Source organism: Giraffa tippelskirchi, chromosome 6 (genome assembly GCF_054371585.1).
Source record: "Giraffa tippelskirchi isolate mGirTip1 chromosome 6, T2T-mGirTip1v1.2.pri, whole genome shotgun sequence".
Lineage (NCBI taxonomy): Eukaryota > Metazoa > Chordata > Mammalia > Artiodactyla > Giraffidae > Giraffa > Giraffa tippelskirchi.
In genome coordinates, this window is record NC_137280.1 from 139533506 (window position 1) to 139558704 (window position 25199).

Below are 25199 nucleotides of genomic sequence, written 5' to 3' on the forward strand. Positions count from 1 at the left end.
ATCAGAGAAAGGAATAGTGAATGAAAGGCATAGATTGGTTTTTGTGGTTTGGAAGGCTTGGATTTGAGTCCCAGAACACCATAAATTAGTCAGAGGAACAAGAGCAACTTATATGACTTCATTAATTTTTTTCATCTGTAAAATGGGACACTAGTTCAAACACCATAAGCACAGGTGATTATTAAATAAGATAGTATATATGAAACTTGTATACCATGTGAGCCTTCTTGCAGTTGGCATTCCATTTCAGGATCTGGGCCAGCTCAAAGACCTACCCCCAACCCAGCTCCACCTGGGATTATAAAACTTCACTGTGCTGCTTTTATTCCAGTAGATCTGCATCCCTATGGCCTTCTCCCTCTTAGATATACATTATGGCCAGGCACAGAATCTGATACTTATACAGTTTCCATTGAAAAGTCCATTTACATTGAACATTCTGTGTACTGGTAAGTTTGATAACCTGTCCTAGAGGTTCTGGGACAGGGATCACCATATTTCTCTATTCTCTGTCTCTTTCTCACTCTCCATCTCATCCAACTCCCTAAATTCTTGCTCCTTACCCTTCATTCACCCCACCACATGCAGATCTTGGGAAGTATAATCTCCTCTTCCTTTCTATTTCTTACACAAGTGGGGCCTCATGTGGCCAGTCTGCTTTCCCAAGCCCCTGTGAATCTCTGGTGATTAAAATGTTTCTCCACCTAACCCTTGATTATCTTCCTGAAGTTTTCACCATTCCTGCAAGGTTCTGCATCATCTCCTTTCCCATTATCTCTATTTGTCTTTGAACTGTTGATTACTGGGATGTCTGACTATCCCCTTTTCCCTTGAGATGTGCTTGAGTTTTTGCTTATTTCCTTAGTGCTCTCATCAGTTTCATGGTTTTTATCTCGGGTCACATGATGATGACTCCCTAGTTTTGATCTCCAGCCTGGACCCATCCGCTGAACTCCAGACTGCTTACTTAACATCTCCCCTTGGATGTCTAATCATGTACATCTGAAATGTTACTTGTCCCAAACTGACCTGACCTTCTGATCTTTCACACAAAACCCTTCCAGTGTTTCCAGTAAAACAGGATGTTAGTGTCAAATGCTGCTAATACATCAAGTTTTATGATGACTGAGAAATGACTTTTGGAATTATGAATGTGGGAGACATTAACCAATAGGGAAATAATTAAAAGCTTGATGAGATTTAAAGGATAATAGGAGGGGAAGAATTAGAGACTATAGTAGAGACAACATTTAAGAGTTTTACTGTAAAGGGAAGAAGTAGCTGGTAAGCGCAGTGGGCTCAAACAATTAAATAAAAAACATTACCAATACAATAGCATACTTGTATGTTGACGGAATTGATCCAATAGAGAGGAAGAAATTAGAGTGAGAAGGAAGAATTGCCAGAGTTGTGTCTTTGAGTAGGTGGGAGGAGATTGAATCTAATACACAAGTGCAATGCATTGACCTTAGAAATACAAGCAATTTTTCTACTGAAATATGAGGGGAGGTAGAGTAAAGGCTATGATTATGTTCTTGTAGTATGAGGATAGAGTTAGAGGGAAAAGTAAGGTGGTTTTCTGTGGAAATTATCTTCCAATGGTTTCAGTGTTTTTGTTTGTTTGTTTGTTTTGTTTTGTTGTTTTTCAGAGAAATAGTAGCCAAGGTCAATCAGCTAAGTGTTAGAATGGAAAGGAGGTGTTGAAGATTTTAGTAAGATGTGTTGAGAAATCAGTAGTTGTCTAGGGGTGTTAGAGAGTAATCATGTAGGGAAATATAGAACGTTAGCCTTGTTGTCTTGAGGGTCCTTGAGATTTCTACACAGTAATTTACTGAAACCATGGTTATATGCTTTTCTCCATCCATGACAACTTGGGACATACATCCACACTACTTTTGGGGATTGGAAGATAGCAGATGAAGGGAGGACCTGAGAATAGGGGCCTTCTTATGATGACAGAATATAAACAGGGTAAAATGCATAATGAAATTCATGCTGCTAGACTTGGGTCAGATGGAAGTAGATGAAAGCATAAGTATTGAGAGATCAAGGAGTTGGTTTCCCTTTTGAGCCCTAAAGATAGTGGCAAGGCATCCTGAGTCAGGACACTTTGAGAATGAAGGGCTTCCTTCCTGTCTCCTACTCACGGTGTAAACTATGCAGTGGTCTTCAATCTTTTTGGCACCAGGAACTGGTTTTGTGAAAGACAGTGTTTCCATGAACCAGGGTAGGGAGATGGATTTGGGATGATTTGAGCGCATTGCATTTATTGGGCACTTTATTTCTATTACTATCGCATCAACTCTACCTCAGATCATCAGGGACTCCTGGTGTAAAGGGCCTGGGGAGGTACAACCTCAGGTGCTGAGGTCACCAAAGGGAGGCAAGAGTTACAAAAAGTTGAGTCTTAATCAAGCTCATGTATTCCCTTCTGTCCACTGCCATTGGAGGCATATAGGGGCTATAAGAGCTTTGATACTTAATAGGAAAATTGTCTCCCTACCCCTACAAAATAAGGAGCAAGAGCAGTGTCCACATGAGTGGACACTTTGCAAGTAAGATTGACATTTTGTGCTTCCTTCTCAGGTACAACTCTGATGGAAGTTTTGAGATCTGATTAATTAAGTGCTGCCTGATTGAATCGTTTGTCTTCAAATTCATTTCTGAAGCTGTTCTTAGCAAAAGTTTCTCTTTCATTCAGAAATGTGATTGCTAAGTGAATTAAATGAAATTCTTTGAATAACTGGAGGGAGAGATAGAAGTTGAAAGTTCTCTTTAACGGGCTTATTGTTTGAATTTAAAATATTTGAGCTTGGCGATCCACAGTTGGGGGTTCATGAAATAACAATCATGCAGACGTCCCAATCTGCTGTCATCTTTCAGTCTTCACAAATGTCCTGGTGGTAAGTGAAACCTTGCATTTAAATAAATACATTTGGACCTAATTTCTGCCTTTCATGCTGTGAAAGAACTGTCAGATTTGAAGTGTAATGACTGTATGATTTCTTGTAATGGCACCAAAAAAACCTGAAAAACAGATTTGAATGTCATCTAAGTGAATACTCTGTGGGATGCAGACCCATTTAGAGATTACTTTCCCTTTGGCTTTTATACAACAAAGCAGGAGCACATTGCAAGGAAGCGAGTATAAAGTGATTTCTCAGGGTGTAATAGGCAGAAAGAAGCCTCACAGAACCCAGAAAATGAAAAATGTTGACACTGTTTTAGCTGAACTTCCCCACTTCCATGAGAGAACTGACCTGCAGCCATTGTCTGAAAGGTATGACCTTTGACCTAAACACATTTTTTCTCGCACACTTTGACTTGTCTGGTGAGACAGACAGGAATCCTTATTTTCCCAAGCTGGTTGGTTTTCCTATATTCTCCATTTTTCCTGGGATATATTAACATGTTCCAGAAAAACATCTATCTCGGATTTTTCAGTCCTTTACAAATGTCTCTTGACTTTCAGTTTGGGTAGGTCAGTGGATCACGGGATAGAACAGCATATGCTGGGATGGAGACACCAAGCCTCTGGGTTCTAGTTCCAGTTCTGTGGCCATTAAGGGTGCTCACTTGAACATTATAGCCTTTGGGGCTTTCCTGTCCTGCTTTTTAAATTAATTGGAATAAGTTTGTCTTTTTTTTTTTTTTTATTTGTCATTTTCAGTCTATGCTCCCTTGCATCCCAGGGTCTTCAGAGATACCTCAAGGGTCACTGTGGCATTTGCCAGCCTAGAAGGCAGGATCATTCCTCCCATCCATCATATATATTTGTGTTGGTGAAAAAATAATCCTCAAACCTAAAGTTTGAAAATCAGTATCTTTGATAATCTGAATAATATTTTTTTTCTGAGTTCAATATCCTATCACATGTATGACTGTTTTTCTTCAAAGCAATTTTCAGCAAAACCACATATTGTTTTTCAAATATGTGTGTGAACAAAATGCTGATAATGATTTATGGTGTGTTTTCTGGTCCCATGAAGGCAAGGATAGCCATGAATAGACTTTTTTTCTGCTCTGTGCTTGATCTGATGCTAGGGGAATGGTGAGTTTATAGTCTTTATTTTTACTGATATATAATTGACATATGATATTGTATAAGTTTGTTATACAGTGTGTTGGTTTGATCCATATATTGCAACATGATTACCACTGTAGTGTAGCTAGAACTTCTATCACTTCACGTAATTATCTGTTCTTCTTTGTGGTGTGAACAATTAAGATCTAGTTTCCTAGCAACTTTGATATTTATAATACAAATACATTATTGTTGTCTGTAATCGCTATGCTGTACATTATATCTCCAGGATTTACTTATCTACTCGTTGCAATACTGCCTTCCCAATTCTCTCACCATTGGCCCCTCCTAAGCTCCCAGCCTCTGGAAACCATTATTCTACTCTCTGTTTTTAAGAGTTCAGGTTTTAAGAATCCATGTAAAAGTGATATCATACAATATTTGACTTTCTCTGTCTGACTTAATTTACTTAATATAATGTCCTCCAAGTCCATTCATCTTGTCACAGATTACAAGACTTCCTTCTTTCTTGTTGCTGAATGATATTCCATTGTGCATATATGTATATTACAATGTCTTTATACATTTATCTGTTGATGGACACTTTGGTTATTTCCATTTCTTGTCTATTGTAGATAATGTTGCAATGAATATGGGAATTCAGATCTCTCTTCAATATGCTGTTTTCATTTTTTTGGATGTATATCCAGAAGTGAAATTGCTGAATCATGTGGTAGTTCTATTTTTAATTTGGAGGAACCTCCATACTGTTTTCCAGAGTGAATGAGCCAATTTACATTCCCGACAGTAGTTCACAAGGTTTCCTTTCTCTCTCTACATCCTTGCCAGTGCTTGTTACCTCTTTGTGCATGTGGGCGTGCTCAGCCTCCTCAACCATGTCTGACTCTTTGCCACCCTTTGAACTGTAGCCCGCCAGGCTCCTCTATCCATGGGATTCTCTGGGCAAGAATATTGCAGTGGGTTCCCATGCTCTCCTCCAGGGGATTTTCCTGACCCAGGGATCAAACCCTAAGGATCTCTTTTGTCTCCAGCACTGACAAATTCTTTACCACTGGCGCCACCTGGAAAGCCCCTGTTAACTCTTTACAGTCTTTAAAATGAGGTGTACATTGAAAAAATATAACAACAGTAGGAATAGATGCCCTGAGAGACAGAGAGATCATAGGAATGCTTTGGGAGTATTTCCCCTTGCTAGGAATATCCATTGGATTCTCTCAAAAGCAGTTAATAACTAAAACAATTCAGACCTTTTTGGTAGATGATCCCAGGGTTGGTACTGTTTTCAACATGATGTCATAAACATGTGCTCTTCCCATACTTCCTCTCTGCCAACCTCATCATTTTTTTCTCAGAGTTGCAGAATGGCTCCTGGTTCTCAGAAATCACAGGCTCATAAGATTACTGTCAAAGAACATAAGCAGTCAGGGTGGTCAGTGATGGAGTTCTCTTAACACACTTCTTCTTAGGAAGTAAAAGTACTGCTGGATGCCTCTACGTAGATATCACACAACTCATTGGCTAGAACTGAGTCACTTGAATACCTTAGGCTGCAAAGGAAACACAGAAAATGAATATTAACTTTTAGTTTCTCAAATGGGAGGCCAGCAAGGAAGAGAACGATTGGAAATGGCTATTGTGCAGACAACTGCTGCTACTGCTAAGTCACCTCAGTTGTGTCCAACTCTGTGTGACCCCATGGATGGCAGCCCACCAGGCTCCACCATCCCTGGGATTCTCCAGGCAAGAACACTGGAGTGGGTTGCCATTTCCTTCTCCAATGCATGAGAGTGAAAAGTGAAAGTGAAGTCGCTCAGTTGTGTCCGACTCTTAGCGACCCCATGGACTGCAGCCTACCAGGCTCCTCTGTCCATGGGATTTTCCAGGCAAGAGTACTGGAGTGGGGTGCCATTGCCTTCTCTGGAGACAACTGCTAGGATCCACCAAATTTAGGAGAGTCAGGAAACATGTTATCAGAAGAGATACTTGATCTGTGCTTTGAATGACTTGCTAGAGCTTAGCTGGAGGAGAATTGAGGGATGTTCTAGGCAGAGAAACATGGAGAGACAGGCAAGGACTTGGAATTATAGAAAAGCTTCATGTGTTTGAGGACCAGAAGAAAGCTTAGTGTGTTTATGAGATAAGTTGTCGTTGGGACATGGCATTAGACAACACTGAAAAAGGATACATAAGTAGATTTGTATTTTGTGCTAACAGTTTATACGGCATTTTGGTAATCACTTCAGAGTGAAATCTGTTCCTGTTGCTAACCCAAGAAAAAACATTGGGGGAGATTATATGAAGGAGGGAACCCATCACACCTTGCCTACTATGACATCAGTTATGATGAGAAATAAATGATTTAACTGGTTGATTCATTAGTACATGTAAATAATATCTGTGTAACCAGTGATTTTATTTTAGCCAATCAATGTATCTTATCACTAATCCTAGGGCTTTGAGAAAGTTAACTAACATGAAAATGCATTGTTTCAAAACCCCTCTATTTTTAGAAATGCTATTAGCAGAAGCATCAGCTCTAACCTTTTTCTTGTTCTCTCTATGTCAGGCACATTAATTAACACTTCCACCCTAAAAGAATGTGTTTCTTCCCATGCACTGGGAATGATATTTTAGTAGCATGTTCCAGATTAGAATCCTTGAGAAAAATAAATATGATGATTTAAAAATGCTCTTTGTTGTACATTATTTCCTGTTTAGACTTTTTTCCCCAGATCTAACAACTAGTTAGCATTTATAGTAAGCTTTATGAAGGGCAATGAGATTGAAACTTACCTTTACAGAATCTTTGAAAAATAATTTGATGACCAATTAAATAGTACATGACAGCTGAAGGAGAACTATTATAAATACTAAGGAAAATAAATTTTAAGCACTTTGGAAATTCCGTTTTGCAGGCAGTTCACATGGAACTTAGAATTCTTAACTATTATTTAAATCAGGATTATCCAAAAAAAAAAAAACCTCCAAAAAGAAAAGCATAGCATGGTAAAACTGCAACTCATACTTGAATTGATTAAACTATGCCTCTTTATAAAATTTATGACTTACATTTGCTAATGTAGGTTGGCTTTCCCTAACTCAGCAAAGGCTATGTTCTTTGGTTACCCACACATGATGGACAGGGAGGCCTGGCATGCTGCAGTCCATGGGGTCACAAAGAGTCAGACATGACTGAGAGAGTGAACTGAAGTGAACCCACACATAGTCTTCTAAAAGTAAATTTGCATTGTTCATTTGGATATTCCATGATATTAGATATTTTCATTTGGTATTCATATTCCAGAATAATCTAACTTCTACAGTCTTTGAAAGTCAGTAATTAAATTTTTCTGCAAGATTCTTACAGTTGAGGCCTTGTGGCCACCCCCTTTCCGAATCAATTTGTAAAAGCATCATAAATGTGTTCATGGGTTGGTATAAAACATTTTAAACAATCCTGTCATAAAGATTAAGGCAACTTGGAATTGTAGACTCATGCAATTTTTATCTTTTCAGTCAAGTTCCAACATTTTGATTTGAAGCTGCTTGTATTGAAGCTATTTACATCACTTACTGTGTGCCTTGTAAGCAAGTCACTTTTTCTTCTGTAAGGCTCAATTCCTGCTTTTGTAAAATGTTTTTTACATTCAATAAAATGTTTCTTATTCATTCAGTCTTTTCTTGGCACCTACTATGTGTCAGACTTTTCTCAAAGTGAGGACTTGTATGTTAGATGGTGTTGATAATAATGTTTCCTCTTTAAACTCAAAAGTTACTTATCCATACTTTTGGATTTTCAAGCCAAAAGTAGTTATGGTTGTTATCTATGCCAATATTCTTATTTTATAGATGAAGAAGCACAGGGTAGTTAATTGGTTTCTCAGGGTCATGCAGTTAATTATTGGCAGATGAATGTAACCATTAAAATACAGTCCTTATAGACATACAAACCAGGTCAGGATCCCTGCCTTGGATTCTTAGTTATTCTGAACCTGGGCTACTGACTTTACTCTTGACCCTCAATATCTTTATCTGCAACTTGGAGATGAGAATAGTGCCCAGTGGGATTATTATCAAGATTAAATTTGGCATGTAGTATGTGCTCAGTAAGCATTTGCTATTTTTCTGCTATACCTTTGTTTTCTCAAAATTAAGCATATTACAATTGTTCATGTACCCAATAGAATTCTCAAAGTAGGTACCCAAGACTGTTTTTTTTTCCTCCATATATAATGCATAAGAAATCTCCACTAACTTTTGGGCTATTAGATAGCATTCTGTAGAAAGGAGTTATATACAGAGAATCTCCTTTCTCTCCAGCCCTATGTTTATACTTGAGATGTTTTCACATATGATAATTTACATGCTTCAATGCCATTCTCCCATATCATCCCGCCCTCGCCCTCTCCCATAGAGTCCATAATACTGTTCTATTTATCTGTGTCTCTTTTGATGTCTCGCATACAGGGTTATCTTTACCGATTGACTAAATACCATATATATGTGTTAGTATACTGTATTGGTGTTTTTCTTTCTGGCTTACTTCACTCTGTATAATAGGCTCCAGTTTCATCCACCTCATTAGAACTGATTCGAATATATTCTTTTTAATGGCTGAGTAAAATTCCATTGTGTATATGTACCACAGCTTCCTTATCCATTCGTCTGCTGATGGGCATCTAGGCTGCTTCCATGTCCTGGCTATTATAAACAGTGGTGTGATGAACATTGGGGTACACGTGTATCTTTCGATTCTGGTTTCCTCAGTGTGTATGCCCAGCAGTGGGATTGCTGGGTCATATGGCAGTTCTATGTCCAGTTTTTTGAGGAATCTCCACAGTGCTCTCCATAGTGGCTGTACTAGTTTGCATTCCCACCAGCAGTGTAAGAGGGTTCCCTTTTCTCCACACCCTCTCCGGCATTTATTGCTTGTAGACTTTTGGATAGCAGCCATTCTGACGGGCGTGAAATGGTGCCTCATTGTGGTTTTGATTTGCATTTCTCTGATAATGAGTGATGTTGAGCATCTTTTCATGTGTTTGTTAGCCATCTGTATGTGTTCTTTGGAGAAGTGTCTATTTAGTTCTTTGGCCCACTTGTTGATTGGGTCGTTTATTTTTCTGGAATTGAGCTGCAGGAGTTGCTTGTATATTTTTGAGATTAATTGTTTGTCCGTTGCTTCGTTTGCTGTTTTTTTCTCCCATTCTGAAGGCTGTCTTTTCACCTTGCTTATAGTTTCTTTTGTTGTGCAAAAGCTTTTAATTTTAATTAGGTCCCATTTGTTTATTTTTGCTTTTATTTCCAATATTCTGGGAGGTGGGTCATAAAGGATCCTGCTGTGGTTTATGTTGGAGAGTGTTTTGCCTATGTTTTCTTCTAACTCCTTCTGGAGTTAAATAGTGGTGATGATTGTATAAATCTGCGAATATGCTAAATACCACTGAACTGTATTCTTTAAAGGTAGTTTTATGGTATCTGAATTATATCTCAGTAAAATATTTTTTTTTCAAAATCATTAAAAGATAGAGATTCATCAAAGTGGCTTTCTCCTTCAGTCATCTTCCCAGGAACTTTGAAAGGAGAATGACTGCCTTTAGAGAAATAAGGTTTGAAATTAACACTTTATCAGTCAGACAAGTAGAAGCCCTAGATAACATACATAGGATTTATATAGATATTTAACTTTCACAATGATAATTTCTCATCTACTAACTACATAGTAGATGAGAGGCTGTTGCTTTGGTGTCTTGTGCTGAAATTTGAAGTGAGCCACCCAGGCAGTCAGGAAGGAAGATGGATGTGAAGTAGAGGAAGCAAAGACAAACTGGAACCTGCAAGAATGGGCCAGAGTCCTTGAGGACAGGTGAATCCACACAGGTAACTTACTGCTTCCAACTTCCACGTTAGAATTAACTTGCAGGAAAAACTGGTGACCTTCATCCAGCAACTAAACACACAGGAGCTATAACTCTGTCTTGTGCCTTGCACCTACCTTTCAAATTTAAAAAGGTGGCAACAATTTCACTTTTGTCTTCCAGTTCTCAGATGAGATGTCTCATGTAGCCAGTGCTTCAGGGATGGGAAATCTGGAAAGCAGAGCTCCTGTTATACTAACTTGGCACATTAACAAATATACTACATATGCTAACTGGATTAAAACAAAATAGATGGGAAAACCATGTTAGAGAGGGGACTATATCCCTAGTCAGAGTGAAATTTATTTTAGGCACATGGTATATGCTCAGTTATTATTAGTTACTGTTAGCTTTCTGGAGATGTATGTTGAATGCAGCTATCAATCATAAGGGACTTTGGACAACCAAGGAAACCTAGAAAAAAAATGATGCAGGGATACTTGGCAGGACTCAACCTGCGCACCTGACAGGTAATGCCTACACTCACTATACCTGGCACTAAGCTTGTGGCTAACTCTCCCTCTACTGATGGACATCAACTTTCTCTTCATTGCACTCTTTGGCCTCCAAAAATCCTTAGAACCATTTTTCAATTCATTCACTGTTGTGTTCCCAGTGTTTATGGTGATATTTGGTACATAACAGGTGCTCAGAAAATAATTTTTGAATTAATGTGTGATAAGTACTGCATAAAGATTATTCACTTAATAGCAACAATGTTGTGAAATCAGGTATGATTGCCATTTTATAAATGGGGACATTGAGAGTCTGAGTTTGCACTTAAATAAAGTCAAACAGCAAGTGAGAGTTTGAACTTATTTCTTTATAATTCTTAAGAATGCATTGGTTGGGATACACTGTGCATCTCCCTGGTCCCTGCATTCAACTATTTTTCTCACTGGCTTATCCTTCAGTTTTTTATGAGCTTTGTTTCTGTAACTCAGCAATGGACACATGCAGATAAATCTAGGAATTAGGAAGCATCATTTATGAATTCCTTGGGGCTGAGAGTCACAAATTCTATACTATGACAACTTCACCAAACAGATAGTCTTCTTGGTGTCTGCTTACATCGTCAAATGGCAGCTCTCTTGTCCATAAACTTCAAAGGATGCAGTCTGCTTTACACCATAGTAGGTGCTCCATAAGTACCTATGAAATGAAGGTAGGAAAGACTAGATAACTGACTTTCTTTCTGTTCTATAACAGAATACCTACCCTACTGATGATAAATCATTAGTAGCCTCTTTATTCATGAAGGACACAGGAAGCATGATTTCATTTTTAAATCATTGATTAGCTTGAGGCTAATCATCTGGTGAATGTAGGCTCTAAGAAGGTGGGAGATAATCTGTCTGCAATTGTCTGTAATTCTCCTCCAGATGCTCCAGATAGGTCCCCTGCTGATTTCTTTAAAAGAAGAAAGTGTATTTTCTCCTCTCCATTTTAAAGTAAGTATAGTTTCAGCCTGTGAATCATTAAGTGGCAGTAATACCCATAGCTATTTTATTCCAATAAACCTTAAAAACAGTTGGTTTGCTTAGCAAACATTCAGAAGATAGAAAGTGTGCATTTTCCAAAGGGATCTTCTTTAATACTTGATGACAAGCAGGATCATGATGGAACAATACTGTAAATATCTCTATAAATAACCATCATTTTCTCCTCTATTTACCCGCTCTTCCACAATGCCTTTATACAGAGAACATTCTCAGGTTATGGAGGGAGAGCTTTATCTGGTGATTAAGTATTTCTCTGCAAATCACCAGAATGCCACTTCTAGGATGGTATGCGTTTGAAAAATAAGATTATAAGAACCATGGCAGAGATTATAGACCTTTTTGACTGGAATGAATATATAATAGCAGTTCCAAGGGCAGAAAAGAGTGTCTCTTTTTAGAGAGATCATCAATGCATCAGTTTCCAAGAATTACTGCACAATTCTTCCAGGTTTTTCCAGACCCTTAACAAAGTGAGGGGCTCTTGAACTTTAGTGTGAATCTTTCATAGAAGACTTTAGCCAAAAATATTAACGTCCTTACCAGTACTGGGCACATGAAGTTCTTTAAACACTTTAACAAGTGAAGGCAAATTTGGGATTTTTTTTCAGGGAATTCAAGATAAAATCTGAGACTTTATGAATTATTACTAGAGAATGAGAATTTTTAGGATGAAATTAGAGTATAATGTTTTAATTATACTAACAGAAGCAGAGGATATTAAGAAAAGGTGGCAAAAATACACAGAACTATACAAAAAAGATCTTAATGGCCCAGATAACCATGATGGTGTGATCACTTACCTAGAGCCAGACATCCTAGAGTACAAAGTCAAGTGGGTCTTAGGAAGTATCACTACAAACAAAGCTAGTGGAGGTGATGGAATTCCAGCTGAGCTATTTCAAATCCTAAAAGATGATGATGTGAAAGTGCTGCACTCAATATGACAGCAAATTTGTAAAACTCAGCAGCAGCCACAGGACTAGAAAAGGTCAGCTTTCATTCCAATCCCAAAGAAAGGCAATGCCAAAGAATCTTCAAACTACTGCACAATTGCATTCATCTCACACGCTAGCAAAGTAATGCTCAAAATCCTCCAAGAAGGCTTCAACAGTGTGTGAACCAAGAACTTCCAGACGTTCAAGCTGGGCTTAGAAAAGGCAGAGGAACAAGAGATCAAATTGCCAACATCTGTTGGATCATTGGAAAAGCAAGAGAGTTCCAGAAAAAACATCTACTTCTGCTTTATTGACTACGCCGAAACCTTTTAACTGTGTGGACCACAACAAACTGGAAAATTCTTCAAGAGATGGAAATACCAGGCCATCTTACCTGCTTCCTGAGAAATCTTTATGCAGGTTGAGAAGCAACAGTTAAAACTGGATATGGAACAATGGACTGGTTCCAAATTGGGAAAGGAGTACATGAAGGGCATATATTGTCACCCTGTTTATATAACTTGTATGCAGAGTACATCATGGGAAATGCCAGGCTGGATGAAGTACAAGCTGGAATCAAGATTGCTGGGAGAAATAACCTCAGCTGTGCAAATGACACCACCCTCACGGCAGGAAGTGAAGAGGAACTAAAGAGCCTCTTGATGAAAGAGGAGAGTGAAAAAGTTGGCTTAAAGCTCAACATTTAGAAAACTAAGATCACGGCATCTGGTCCTATCACTTCATGGCAAATAGATGGAGAAACAATGGAAACAGTGACAGATTATTTTTTGGGACTTCAAAATCACTGCAGATGGTGATTGCAGCCATGAAATTAAAAGATACTTGCTCCTTGGAAGAAAAGCTATGACCAACCTAGACAGCATATTAAAAAGCAGAGACATTAATTTGCCAGTAAAGATCCATCTAGTCAAAGCTATCATTTTTCCAGTAGTCATGTATGGTTGTGGGAGTTGGACCATAAAGAAATCTGAGTACCAAAGAATTGATGCTTTCAAACTGTGGTGTTGGAGAAGACTCTTGAGAGTCCCTTGGAGAGCAAGGAGATCCAGCCAGTGAATCCTAAAGGAAATCAATCCTGAATATTCATTGGAAGGACTGATGCTGAAGCTCTAATACTTTGGCCACCTGATTTAAAGAACAGACTCATTAAAAAAGACCCTGATGCTGGGAAATATTGAAGGTGGGAGGAGAAGGGATGAAAAGGATGAGATAGTTGGATGGCATCACTGACTCAATGGACATGAATTTGAGCAAGATCTGGGAGTTGGTGATGGACAGGGAAGCCTGGAGTGCTGCAGTCCATGGGGTCACAAAGAGTTGGACATGACTGAGCTACTGAAATGAACTGCGCTGAATGTTTTAATAATCTTGGAGTCAAAGGCAAGTGATAGCCATATTTAGAGTAGGTTGATGATATCATGTATGCTCATTTTTTTCAGATGTAAGATGTTTAACCATTATTTAAAACGAATCTGCATAATATTATGAATTAGTCATTTTCAAATTTTGTACTGTAGAAGATCCATAGTGGGGTGGTTGGGTGAAGATGGGAAATAATTGTGGGATCGTGGTCTAGATTCATCATCTTTACTTGGCTAGCCTCTCTCCACAGTATTCTCAGCTAACACAGGAACCCTTTTTACCCATTTTTAGATGAAAGTTCGGTCTAATATATCCTGTATGAAAAGGTTCCTCTATTCAGTATGGAAGTTTAAGAATTAGTGATTCAGGTAAAAATGCAAGAGACTTAAATCTCCTTTCTCTCTCTCTCTCTCTTTATTTTTAAATAATAAGATTAAAGAATTCTAGTGACAGATTTTAGTAAAAGCAGTGTAAGAAATCCAGCAGAGATAAGTTAGATGACAGACAAGTTGAATTAGGGAAGAAAGTCAGTCTTGGGCTTTGATCCGAAGAAGGTCATTAGACTCCCTAGCTCAGGGACTTTTAGCCAAGATAGTCGCTTGGTGGTTGTACATCATGTCAATTCTGATAGTAAAAAATATCCACAAAGCACCATGAAAAAGCACAACACCGGGATGACAAATTTGAGTGAGTCAGTGCAAAAGAACTGACTAAAAGATGGACTATACTGCCTACAGATAGAATGATTTTTCCTCCTTGAGGGAAAAAGCAATAAATGGTAGGTAATCTGTCTCTTTGTAGGAAAAGAGAAAATGAATCACATACACAAAAAATTCCCAATTTTAGGGTAGTGCACTGTCAAAATGGATGATATCCCTTAACCTGATGAATCAGTTATGTTCTATTTCTTTAATTGCTTTAGAATCTACTATATAAATATTTTGTTTTTGTTTCTCTGAAAGGGGAGCTATACAGCTTATGCATGAAAATTGTGAGAGGATGATTTGAGGGTCTAATTTGGTATTTAGCTGCTTGTTCCATCCCAGAGTTGACTTCAGTGGCTGTCATATCAAAGATAAGTAGGGTAAATGTCAGCTGAATAGCAATGAGTTATATGTCATTACCTGTGTGATCACAAACATGATGTTGCCATTTATAGAAAGGCCACACCCCATATTAGTCTGTGAAATCCAGGATTTCTAGGGTCTCAGAATGTCCAGATTCTTGAATTTTGACCTCCATTTTCAAATATTGCTTATTATATGTAAATTAAATTTTTTTTCCACCAGATTTATTTCTGTATTTTATTCTTGAAGTTTATAGAAGGTAATCTTCTATGAGTGTGCTAAATGTAGTCCCCTGAAGAATCCTTTACCTGGGCCTGCCTTAGATGACCAAATCATAAGCAAAGATAAATGGGTTGAAATCTAAACATCCTCTTGACTTCAGTAGCTTTTGGGCACAGATAAGTTCTGAGTGGTATACATTTTGAATCAGTCAAAAAGTTCATTGTGGTTTTTCACTAATGTCTTATTGGTCAACCCAATCTTTCCTACACTCTGATTCTTACTCAGACCTGCTAGTATCCAGCCTCCCACCCACCGGATAGTGTTATAGAGTACCAAAAGTGTTGAAGTGGCTTCTGTCAGTCAGATTCATGATGTAATAGCCACTGTGTTTTTCTTCTCTTGCTTCTGTTCCAGTGTCGATGTTCTCTGCTTATGAATTCATTTGGGAGTGTCTCCTTCCTCCACTACTGCCAGTACCCATGGGAACACTAAATGTTAAAAAGTGATATGTCCTAAAACTCTGAAATTATCATGTCAAGGGATTAGATCAGAGATGTGGGGCATGAAAAAATAGGATGGCTTGATTTCCAATCAGTGTCCCTTTTGTCACCTGTACTACACACACCAGCTCTGTTGTGCTATGCATCTTACAGAGTCTTGCATAAGATCAATCTCTTCTTCTCTAAAGGGACAGCCACAGTCTGAGGAGGTAGGTAATAGCCTTCCACACATTGACCACTCCATCTCTGGCCCAAGGACGTTGTGGATAAAAATCTCTTTCCAAGTGCTCGTTCTCTCCTTAATTAGACTTAGATGAAAGTATGGTCAAAAACTCCATTTATTCCCAGCTTTGACAGCACTGATACCTCCCTTGGTTCCAGAATTTTACAAACTTGTGATTTGAGGACTCTTGCACTCACCATATTAGGGGCATGAAAGGACACCATACTTGGGTGAAATCCCAGATGTGTCTAAGCATCATGTCATCTCTTCAGATGGTATTGTAGAGGAATTGGAATACACTATGGAAACTTTAGAGAGGGTAGGTACAGTAACACATACCACTAGTGTTTATTGCAGTGCTTCATATTAGCTTTTGTTCACCTTCAAAGCATTTGTCTGTGCTGGTAATAACATTGAGAAATTACACACCAGTGGGGAAACTGCTTTCCACATGTTTCTTTTAATGATTTGTGCTTCTCATTAGGGCATGAACACCTTGGGTTCTGTCCAAATGGTATTCAGGACAAGTTTCTTCAAACAGTGCCAAGATGAAGTGGTACAGCCTGCTCAGTGCATGGTAACCACAGCGTAAGTCATTTTGTTCCAACTCATATGGCTTTTGTATTTTAAGCAGAATTTGGAAGCCAGATTGTTGTGTTGAATGTATTTTTCCTCACTACATGGCTTTCATTTGTTCACACTAATTTCCTTTGGAAAGGAACACGATAACCAGTTCATCTTAGTCCTGACTGACCTGTTTTGAACAAGGACGAGGGTAGTGAGGAGAGATGGGATGAGTCCAGATCAGGTTGGTTCATGTAAGAGAAATGGTGGAAGGAACTGGGAATGGTTACCCAGGTGAACGGACAAGTTAGGGATCAGCCTTGTCTATAAAGGACTGAAGAGATTTCATTGAGTCTTTCAGAAATTCTGTAACATTGACCTTTCCCAGTTTGACCACTCTTAGCACTAATTAGTACCTTATATTTTTGCTGTTGAGCTCATTCAATTAAGCATTTAAACAGATATCATGCCTTATTGTTATTTGATTATTTTATATACCTAGTTTTTGTTTCTTCAATAATTATAAGCACCTTTAAAGTCAGGAAATTGTCATCCCTTTTTTTAAACAAAACTTATGCTTATTACATTGAATTACATGTGAAGGTAAATTCCTTTTTTTTTTTTTAATGATCTAAGGCCATAATATTGTACACATGTGGTGGAATTTAGTCTCTGCTTACCATGCAAAATTCAGAGGCAAAAATATTAGGACTTTTTAAAACAGATTCTTCTTTATTGGGCTCAGCAATATAGGTTGGAAATTCAAACCCAGAACAGACCATAAGAAATTACTGAGAAGCTTTTACTGAGCATAAAACTCATAATATTTCAAACACTGTTGGTCCTTTGGGGTCACTTATCCAATGCCCTCATTTTATTAATGGGGAAATCAAGGTGCAGAGACACAAGCGACTCGCCCCCAGTCTCTGGGAGAGGGAACGGAAGGAAACCTGAACTTGGATCTCCCTTTCCCAGCATTGCGCCTGGGATTGATATCGCTGTTGTGGTTCTCAGTGTACTGGGAGCCCGTCAGAAGGCTTGGCATCACATTTTGATGAAGTTATACATGTCTTTCTGTAATAAATGGGGCTATATATTGTCATTACAATAGGCATTTTGTTGCCTTTCAGCATCGAGTGTTCCTGCAAGGCTGTGACCAAGATCTTACATCCATTTAATAAATAATTCATTTTCATTTCTACTATATGCCAAGCACTGGGCCAGATGTGGAGAGCCCAGTGTTCTAGATGACATTAAGGTGTGCTTCTTGGCTCTTACTTCTGCTGATTGTCCCCAGTGGTACATGTAGCCTGAAGTCTAGTCAAATCAGTATCCCATATGGCACAGTGATAGCCATATCCTTGGCCATAGGCAATAAAGAAAAGTGAACGTGATAATTTAATGACCAAAATAGACTCTGCTGTATAAGATTATGTGTAATAGTTACACAGATTTTTTTCAAGCATCTCCAAACTTACTTTTTGGTATATATAATTCTATACAGTTATATACTATATATAATTATAAAGACAAATATAATCATAATAGTTATATATTGAGTCACTGCATGTATTCTTCAATAGATTCTGAAATGAAAACAATTATTTTATTGGAGAGAAGTGTCCCTCTCCTATACATAATTTGTCCCCTACGAAAGATGGAAGGAATTTCTATGCTTAGAATGCTACCACCTGGCATTAAACTTGACTGTCAATTCACATGGCTATTACCGGCTTTGAAGCCAGGCAATTCTTGTCAAATTTTAGTTTGAAGAAATGTGCATTATTTCGCATTTTGAACCTTGGGTATTTATTATGACATTCTTTCAAATTTGCATAATTCAAAGTTGCATAAAATTAGGCTGCAGTGTTTTCTCAGGAGGGTGGAAAACAAAAAAAGTTGGAATCTTTGAGCAGGTGGTATAAACATTCAGGAAAAGTAGAAGATATAATCCTTGTTCTTAAATAGCTTCAACTGCATTAGGAAACTCAAACAGATGTATATAAAGCATATGAGTACAATCCAAAGCAGTATTTCTCAGCCTTTTTGCTATTATACTCCCCAAGAGCTTTTCTAGAAATATTTTTTTCTAATTGCCCCCTACTCCATGGAAATTTATATTACATATCGACTGTCTATCTGTTTATGTTCTATCTGTATATGTGTGCTTCGTATACAATTTTAGTAAGACTTTAAATTCCCCAGTAACCAGTTTTCATCCTCTTAGGGGTATAATTTCCCTCATTTAGAATGCATAATTTAAATAATATATGCCTAAGTATATGATAAATAAAACACAGGTTAACTACATATAAGACCCTGAAAGATGAGAGTAACAGACACAGGGCGTGGACAAAAATATATAGATCAGTGGCTACAGATGAAATATGAAAAATCACACACTGTATTTAAAATGGATAATCAACAAGGTTCTATTTTATAACACAAAGAACTGCTCAATGTCATGTGGAAGGCTTGATGGGAGGGCGAGAATACATGTATATTTTAGACTGAGTCCCTTTGCTGTCCACCTGAAACTATCACAACATTGTAAATCGGCTATGCTCCAATATAAAGTGAAAAGTTTAAAAAGATGTTTGTGAAACATAATATTGTACCAGTTTCATGTCTTGTTCCATGCTAAGCTCTGAAAAATTATATTACATTTGAAAACAGTTTGTAAGTTAGATTTTCTCACTTCTTAATAATCCCTGAGAAAATGAGTTACTTATAACCAAAGTTCAAAAGCTGAATTATTTAAAACATTGCAAAATCTTTGTAGCAACACACACACACACACACACACACACACACACACATACATATTTAAAGTGGGACATGAATACATTTAATATATGTCACATAATGTTGGGTGGCAGTTCCAAAAATAGGCTTGGGAAGACTTCCTCAGGAGTGAAAGCTGAGTCCCACCTTCACTGCGCCATGGGTACAATGTACCAGAATCGGTATATGGAAGACAGAGGGAAGCAGGAGGAGGTGGCAGCTCCCCTTGGGCATAAGTGGTTGGTATCTTTATATATGTGTTAAAGAAAAATACTTAACAGAATTAATTATCTTCGGTTAAGGAGCCCTTTTTACAAAGCCCCAAAGGCCATATATTCATTGTACAAACTGAGTTCTTAGCAAGTGTGAAACATACAGAGATGCATATACAGACCCACCCTGAAAACAAAGAAGATATGTGCCACGTTTTTACTGTTTCCCAACAGAATCCTGTTACTTCCGGTGAGCCCTGTTTAAGTTTGTTTTTAATCAGGGTGGTGGGGGGGTTGGGAGGAAGTGAAAAATCTTATGATCGATAACAAAAGATAAAACAGAAGTTGGATGTGATATAAATTGTTTCAGAAATAACATGGGTTTATTTTGCTTATATTTTAGTTGATTAGAAACCCCATGCACGGAGGAGCCTGGTAGGCTACAGCCCATGAGGTCTCGAAGAGTCAGACACGACTGAGCGACTTCACTTTCACTTTTCACTTTCATGCATTGGAGAAGGAAATGGCAACCCACTCCAATATTCTTGCCTGGAGAATCCCAGGGACAAAGGAGCCTGGTGGGCTGCCGTCTATGGGGTCGCACAGAGTCGGACACGACTAAAGCGACTTAGCAGCAGCAGCAGCAGCAGTATTTTAAAGTTTCTAAAAATCTTAAATTATGATTTTTAGTACAGTGTGACAAGAGGTTGCTGATCTTGTGATAATCTTCTTTTTGACAGATAGGATTTAGGAGTTGTCCCACATTGAACTTGGCTTTATTATGAACATCAGGTCTGTATTGATCTTCATTTTTCCAACCTCATTTCTTGCTTCTTTCAAGTTATCTCTGGGAGATGTGTAATATTAGGGCTACAGAGGATGCCTTGTTGTTGAGAAAAGTTTGAAAAGTTGGCTGTGGTTATGTTTCAAGTTTACATTCATAGAATTTCAGGGAAAGGAAGTTGAACTGGATTGGAATGTTGGTAACAGTAACAGCTTGCAATTATGGGACGTTCAGACTTTTTCAGATTTCAGTGTTGTCACTTTACAAGCTTCTTACAGATGTCCGCAGGAGTAATATGTGCATTCTAGAATCTTTGAAAGATAATCAGGGAAGTGAAATGAGTTGTCTATAATTATCTAGCCAGCCTATTGCGTGGCTTCCTTCTCTTTGCTGTTGTTTAAACTGTGACCCTCTTGCTCTTTTATAACTCTTCTTTTTCCCATTTTTTTGGGGGCGGGGGTAATGTTTTGTTTTGTTTTTTTAATTTATTTTTTGCTTTTCTCCTTGTCCTTTTAAAAAGTACATCTGTATTGAGCAGTTCCAAGTCTCATATAATGAAGGTAAAATCAGTCATTACATGTAAAACACTGCTTGCCTTTGAATTTGACATTTTGGCCATAACTTTTTCTTCTAATGCCTGGACATACGCCCCTCCTGTTTGCAGTGATCTTTAGTAAAACATCTCACCTCTGAACTCCATTTGCTCATGGCCAAATGGAGAATTTCTTACCCATTACTACTTGAGAGGGATTACCTTGACTTCCTCTGGGTGAATAGTGTGACTTGAGGAGGTCCCCTTGGTGTCAAATGAGATTGCTAGTGGTATAGACCCACCTTGCAGGACTGGTGAAGAGTGAATGAAAGTTGGTTGCAAAAAAATCAAGTTCCTGAGGGCAAATCGGAAAGCTTAACCGCCGAAACAGTAGAGGGTACGGCCCTGGGGCTTGAGAGCATAGACCACGTCCATGGCGGTGACAGTCTTCCGCTTGGCGTGCTCGGTGTAGGTGACCACGTCGTGGATCACGTTCTCCAGAAACACTTTCAGGACCCCGCGGGTTTCCTCGTAAATGAGCCCAGACATGCGCTTCACACCACCATGAAGAGCCAGCAGCGGATAGCAGGCTTAGTGATGCCCTGGATGTTGTCGCGCAGAACCTTGTGATGGTGCTTAGCGCCGCCTTTCCCCAGACCTTTGCCGTCTTTGCCGCGTCCAGACATGGCTTCCCGAGAAGCAAACCGACAGCAACTAAAAAGTTGGTTGTATGGTCTTGTCCATAGGAAGTATATGATGTAAGGCTTGCTCTTCTCATTAGACATTTTGCTACTTAGAATAAAGTTATTGACCAAAGGTGAGGTTTGAGAGTTAAGGAATGTGTTTTTAATGGAAACATCATCAGCATCCTGGCCAACTGGAAAGTAAACTTTTCTAAATAGCAAACAAAAGATCACTGGCAACTTTGTTCCTAGAAATACTGAGATGCCAGGCTTAAAGATAGCTCCTCAGTCGAGAACTCACCCTTCTCTCATGCGGAGAATCTGCTGTAGTTGAAAGATGGCCAAGGGTGTGCACCTCTAGAAAGTTTGGCAGTGAGGTGCGTTTGTTCCCAATGAAGGGCCTACTTTTTTGTAAAGGGCCAGAGCTCCTCTAATGTCGCCACTAATAAGACTTTTTCAAAGAGCCCTTGGGCTTCTTTCAGTGTGTGTGGTTGCAGAGGAGAATTCTCTTAACGTAGGAATTAATGGTTTTATTTACTTTGTTAGGAAGAGCATATGTTTGAGTTATATTTTTTGGCTACATTTATCTTGATCTCTAACGCATAACTGAATTCTAATGCCTCGAGGCATTTGCCAGATGGCCACATCTTAGGAATGGTCCAAATTTTTATTCAGGTGATTCTCTTTCATATTTCACCCCCCTCAAAAGAATGAAAAATATATTTGCTCAGGATATGAACATTTTGATATGAACGTGCCTCTCTTTTAAGCAAGAGAAAAAGAAATTAGTAATACTGGTCTCCTGGAAATTAACCAGTAAATATAAATAGACAGAACAGAGCTTATAAATGAGTAAAGTGATATGATATAGTTTATACAGGAAAGTGAGGCCATATACTTTTAGAATACCAAACTTGCCTTATCTACCTCATCTCTACCTAATAGGAACAAGGTAATGGAAGAGGAAGGATAATTAATCCTTGGTTAGATCCCGTTATTACTTGCCAATAGTCACTGGATTTCCATTTCTGATCTAGTTTCTGAGACATCTTTCTTTTGTGATCCCTTGAGTCAACAGTTGTCTAAATTTCCATGTTTTATTTTCTCCTTTTTCCTCCATAAATCAGCTTGGTAAATAAGTATGTCTGGTCTCTCATTATCTTTCCTGTTTGAAACACATACTTTAAGAGATGAAGACGAATAAGGCTGAAATTGGTGCCTGTAAAAAGCTTCTAGCTTGCTAATATGCATTGCTTCCGTGGAGTAGTTTCCTGATCCCTATTTTGAAGTTTACTTTTAGATAACACTAACAAAACACTAGCCAGTTGGAATTCATTTTCCCATTTTCAGAAGACAGTGAATTGGCAGATATTCAGAGAACTGGCAGATGTTCTGAGAACCAGGGCTTCCCTGGTAGCTCAGCTGGTAAAGAATCTGCCTGCAATGCAGGAGACCCTGCTTCGATTCCTGGGCCAAGGGTAGTTCCCTTGAAGAAGGGAATTGCTACCCATTTCGGTATTCTTGCGTGGAAAATCCCATGCATAGAGGAGCCTGTCGGGCTACAGTCCATGGGGTCCCTAAAGAGTCAGACATGACCGAGTGACTAACACTTTCAGAGAACTAAAAAGAACATAGGACATATCAGAATAGAATTTTGGACCTGGAAGTGGAACTAAACACCATCCAGTCTAATCCTTTCTTACTGCAGGCAAAGACATGTGAGTTCAAAGAAGTTAAGTTCCATCCTCCTACATGGTTGCTTGGAGAAGGCAATGGCACCCCACTCCAGTACTCTTGCCTGGAAAATCCCATGGACGGAGGAGCCTCGTAGGCCACAGTCCATGGGGTCGCTAAGAGTTGGACACGACTGAGCGACTTCACTTTCACTTTTCACTTTCATGCATTGGAGAAGGCAATGGCAACCCACTCCAGTGTTCTTGCCTGGAGAATCCCAGGGACGGGGGAGCCTGGTGGGCTGCCATCTATGGGGTCGCACAGAGTCAGACATGACTGAAGCGACTTAGCAGCAGCAGCAGCAGTACATGGTTGAGCCGGGACATGAGCACTTACTTTTCCACTTTTTGACCAGTGCTTTTCCACTATCAAAAAGAATTATAATGCTAAAAGAAGGACCAAAGATATAAAACTTCCATTCCAGAGAGGGATTTTCCTCAAATGAAGTTTACTCAGCAATTCTAGTTCTGTCTCCTGTCTACTTTTTCTTCCTTAATTATTGTTGTTAATTTGTATTTATTGATTCATCTGCCAGGTGAACTATTTCATTGCACAAGCTGGTATTATAAACCCTCTTAAAGATTACACACTAAAAAGGACAAAATGACAAAATGTGGCTGTAATTTAAAACCTTGTTTTCCAGAACTTTACCAACATTTCTCTTATCTTCTAAAATAGCTTTTTCTTTGTAGCAGTCAATTCAGCACCAATCACAAGATTGTTGGAAGGATGAGAAACTAGTTTCTTTTGCTTTCCTGTTCTTATTTCAATATTACCCCTTTACCTTTTCAGACTCTGCTTCATTACTTCTTTTGGGGGATAGATTGACTGGTTTATTGATTTATTCAACAAATATTATATTTGGTGACTACTATATGCCAGTCTTAGGCTGAACTCTGGGAAACAGAAAGACAAAAAAAGTACTGAGTTTCTGAGTTCCTGTGGACTTATCATCTAGCACAGGGAAGAGGAAACATGTGGCAGAGGGACCAATGGGACTAAGTGGCAAGAGCAGTTTCTTGTCTTTTTTGCAGCATGGCATAGAAAATGATAATATTGTATGACAAATGGCAGGACCCTGGTGGTAATTTGGAAGCTTGAGAGGTTATTCTTGGATAGATGCAAATGAGTGGTATTATAATAGAGCCTGGCTGTGCACAGCCCTTAGCACGCAGCTGTTAGTATGTGCAGTTACCCCACACCCTGTTACCAGGCAGCAGTTACCTTGGGACTCTTAGTGATCCTGCTTAGACATTGGTCGGTAATGCAGTGGGCCCCTCCCCCAAGCGACCAACTGTCAATAAATGACCGTTAGTGGTCCTGCTCAGCTATTGGTTGGCACTGCAGTGGACCCCTCCCCCAAGCGACCAACTGTCAATAAATGACCGTTAGTGGTCCTGCTCAGCTATTGGTTGGCACTGCAGTGGACCCCTCCCCCAAGCGACCAACTGTCAATAAATGACCGTTAGTGGTCCTTCTCAGCCATTGGTTGGCACTACAGTGGACCCCTCCCCCAAGCAACCAACTGTCAATAAATGACCGTTAGTGGTCCTTCTCAGCCATTGGTTGGCACTGCAGTGGACCCCTCCCCCAAGCGACCAACTGTCAATGAGTGACCATTAGTGGTCCTGTTCAGCCATTGGTTGGCACAGCAATGGGCCCCTCTATCAAGTGACCAATTGTTAATAAGTGACTTAGCAGCAGCAGTGGGCCCATTGGGCTTCCCTGCTGGCTCAGACAGTAAAGAATCCGCCTGCAATGCAGAAGGTGTGGGTTTGATCCCTGCATTGGGAGGATCCTCTGGAAAGGGAATGACTACCCACTCCAGTATTCTTGCCTGGAGAATCCCATGGACAGAGGAGCCTGGCAGGGTATAGTCCATGAGGTCACAAAAAGTTGGACATGTCTGAGCGACTAAGCAAAAGTGGGCTCATTTCAGCCAACACTCGGAAGAGAGCTGGTCCTCAGGCTGAGAGTGAGATAAGAGGCGGATCCTTCCCTCCTCAGGGGCCTTGGATCATCAGGTGAGCTCGGGGCCCAGGGAACATGTTGGGGGCTGTGTCCTGCAGGGCTCTGGAGCCCATGCCAAGTCCACACACTGGCCAGGCCCAGAC

The 25199-nt window shown here is 39.2% G+C and overlaps 1 protein-coding gene, 1 long non-coding RNA gene and 1 pseudogene across 8 annotated transcripts in view; 1 reads left to right on the top strand and 2 right to left on the bottom strand.

Annotated features, from left to right (window-relative positions):
* Nucleotides 1-25199, top strand: part of LOC145510507 (uncharacterized) — a 546282-nt gene that overhangs the window by 176469 nt on the left and 344614 nt on the right. For 4 of the 6 annotated variants that reach the window (XR_014057065.1, XR_014057068.1, XR_014057069.1 and 1 more), the window contains exon 1: nucleotides 24821-25109. The exons of 1 other annotated variant lie outside the window; for it this stretch is intronic. Coding sequence is in view for 1 of the 5 variants with exons in the window: in XM_081501901.1 (XP_081358027.1) it covers nucleotides 24988-25109 (122 nt within the window). In the remaining 4 variants the exon portion in view is untranslated. Of the gene's footprint in view, nucleotides 1-24820; nucleotides 25121-25199 lie in introns of those variants that run through there. One more of the 6 variants, XR_014057064.1, reaches the window with a different exon arrangement.
* LOC145510514 (uncharacterized) lies at nucleotides 3633-25160 on the bottom strand. The gene is made up of 4 exons (XR_014057078.1): nucleotides 24923-25160; nucleotides 11032-11112; nucleotides 10038-10131; nucleotides 3633-5592 (listed from the first exon to the last, which is right to left on the bottom strand). It is a non-coding gene; the product is annotated as an uncharacterized LOC145510514 (long non-coding RNA).
* On the bottom strand, nucleotides 20083-21354 carry LOC145510510 (histone H4-like; annotated as a pseudogene). Its single transcript, XR_014057072.1, has one exon. The product of XR_014057072.1 is annotated as a histone H4-like (transcript).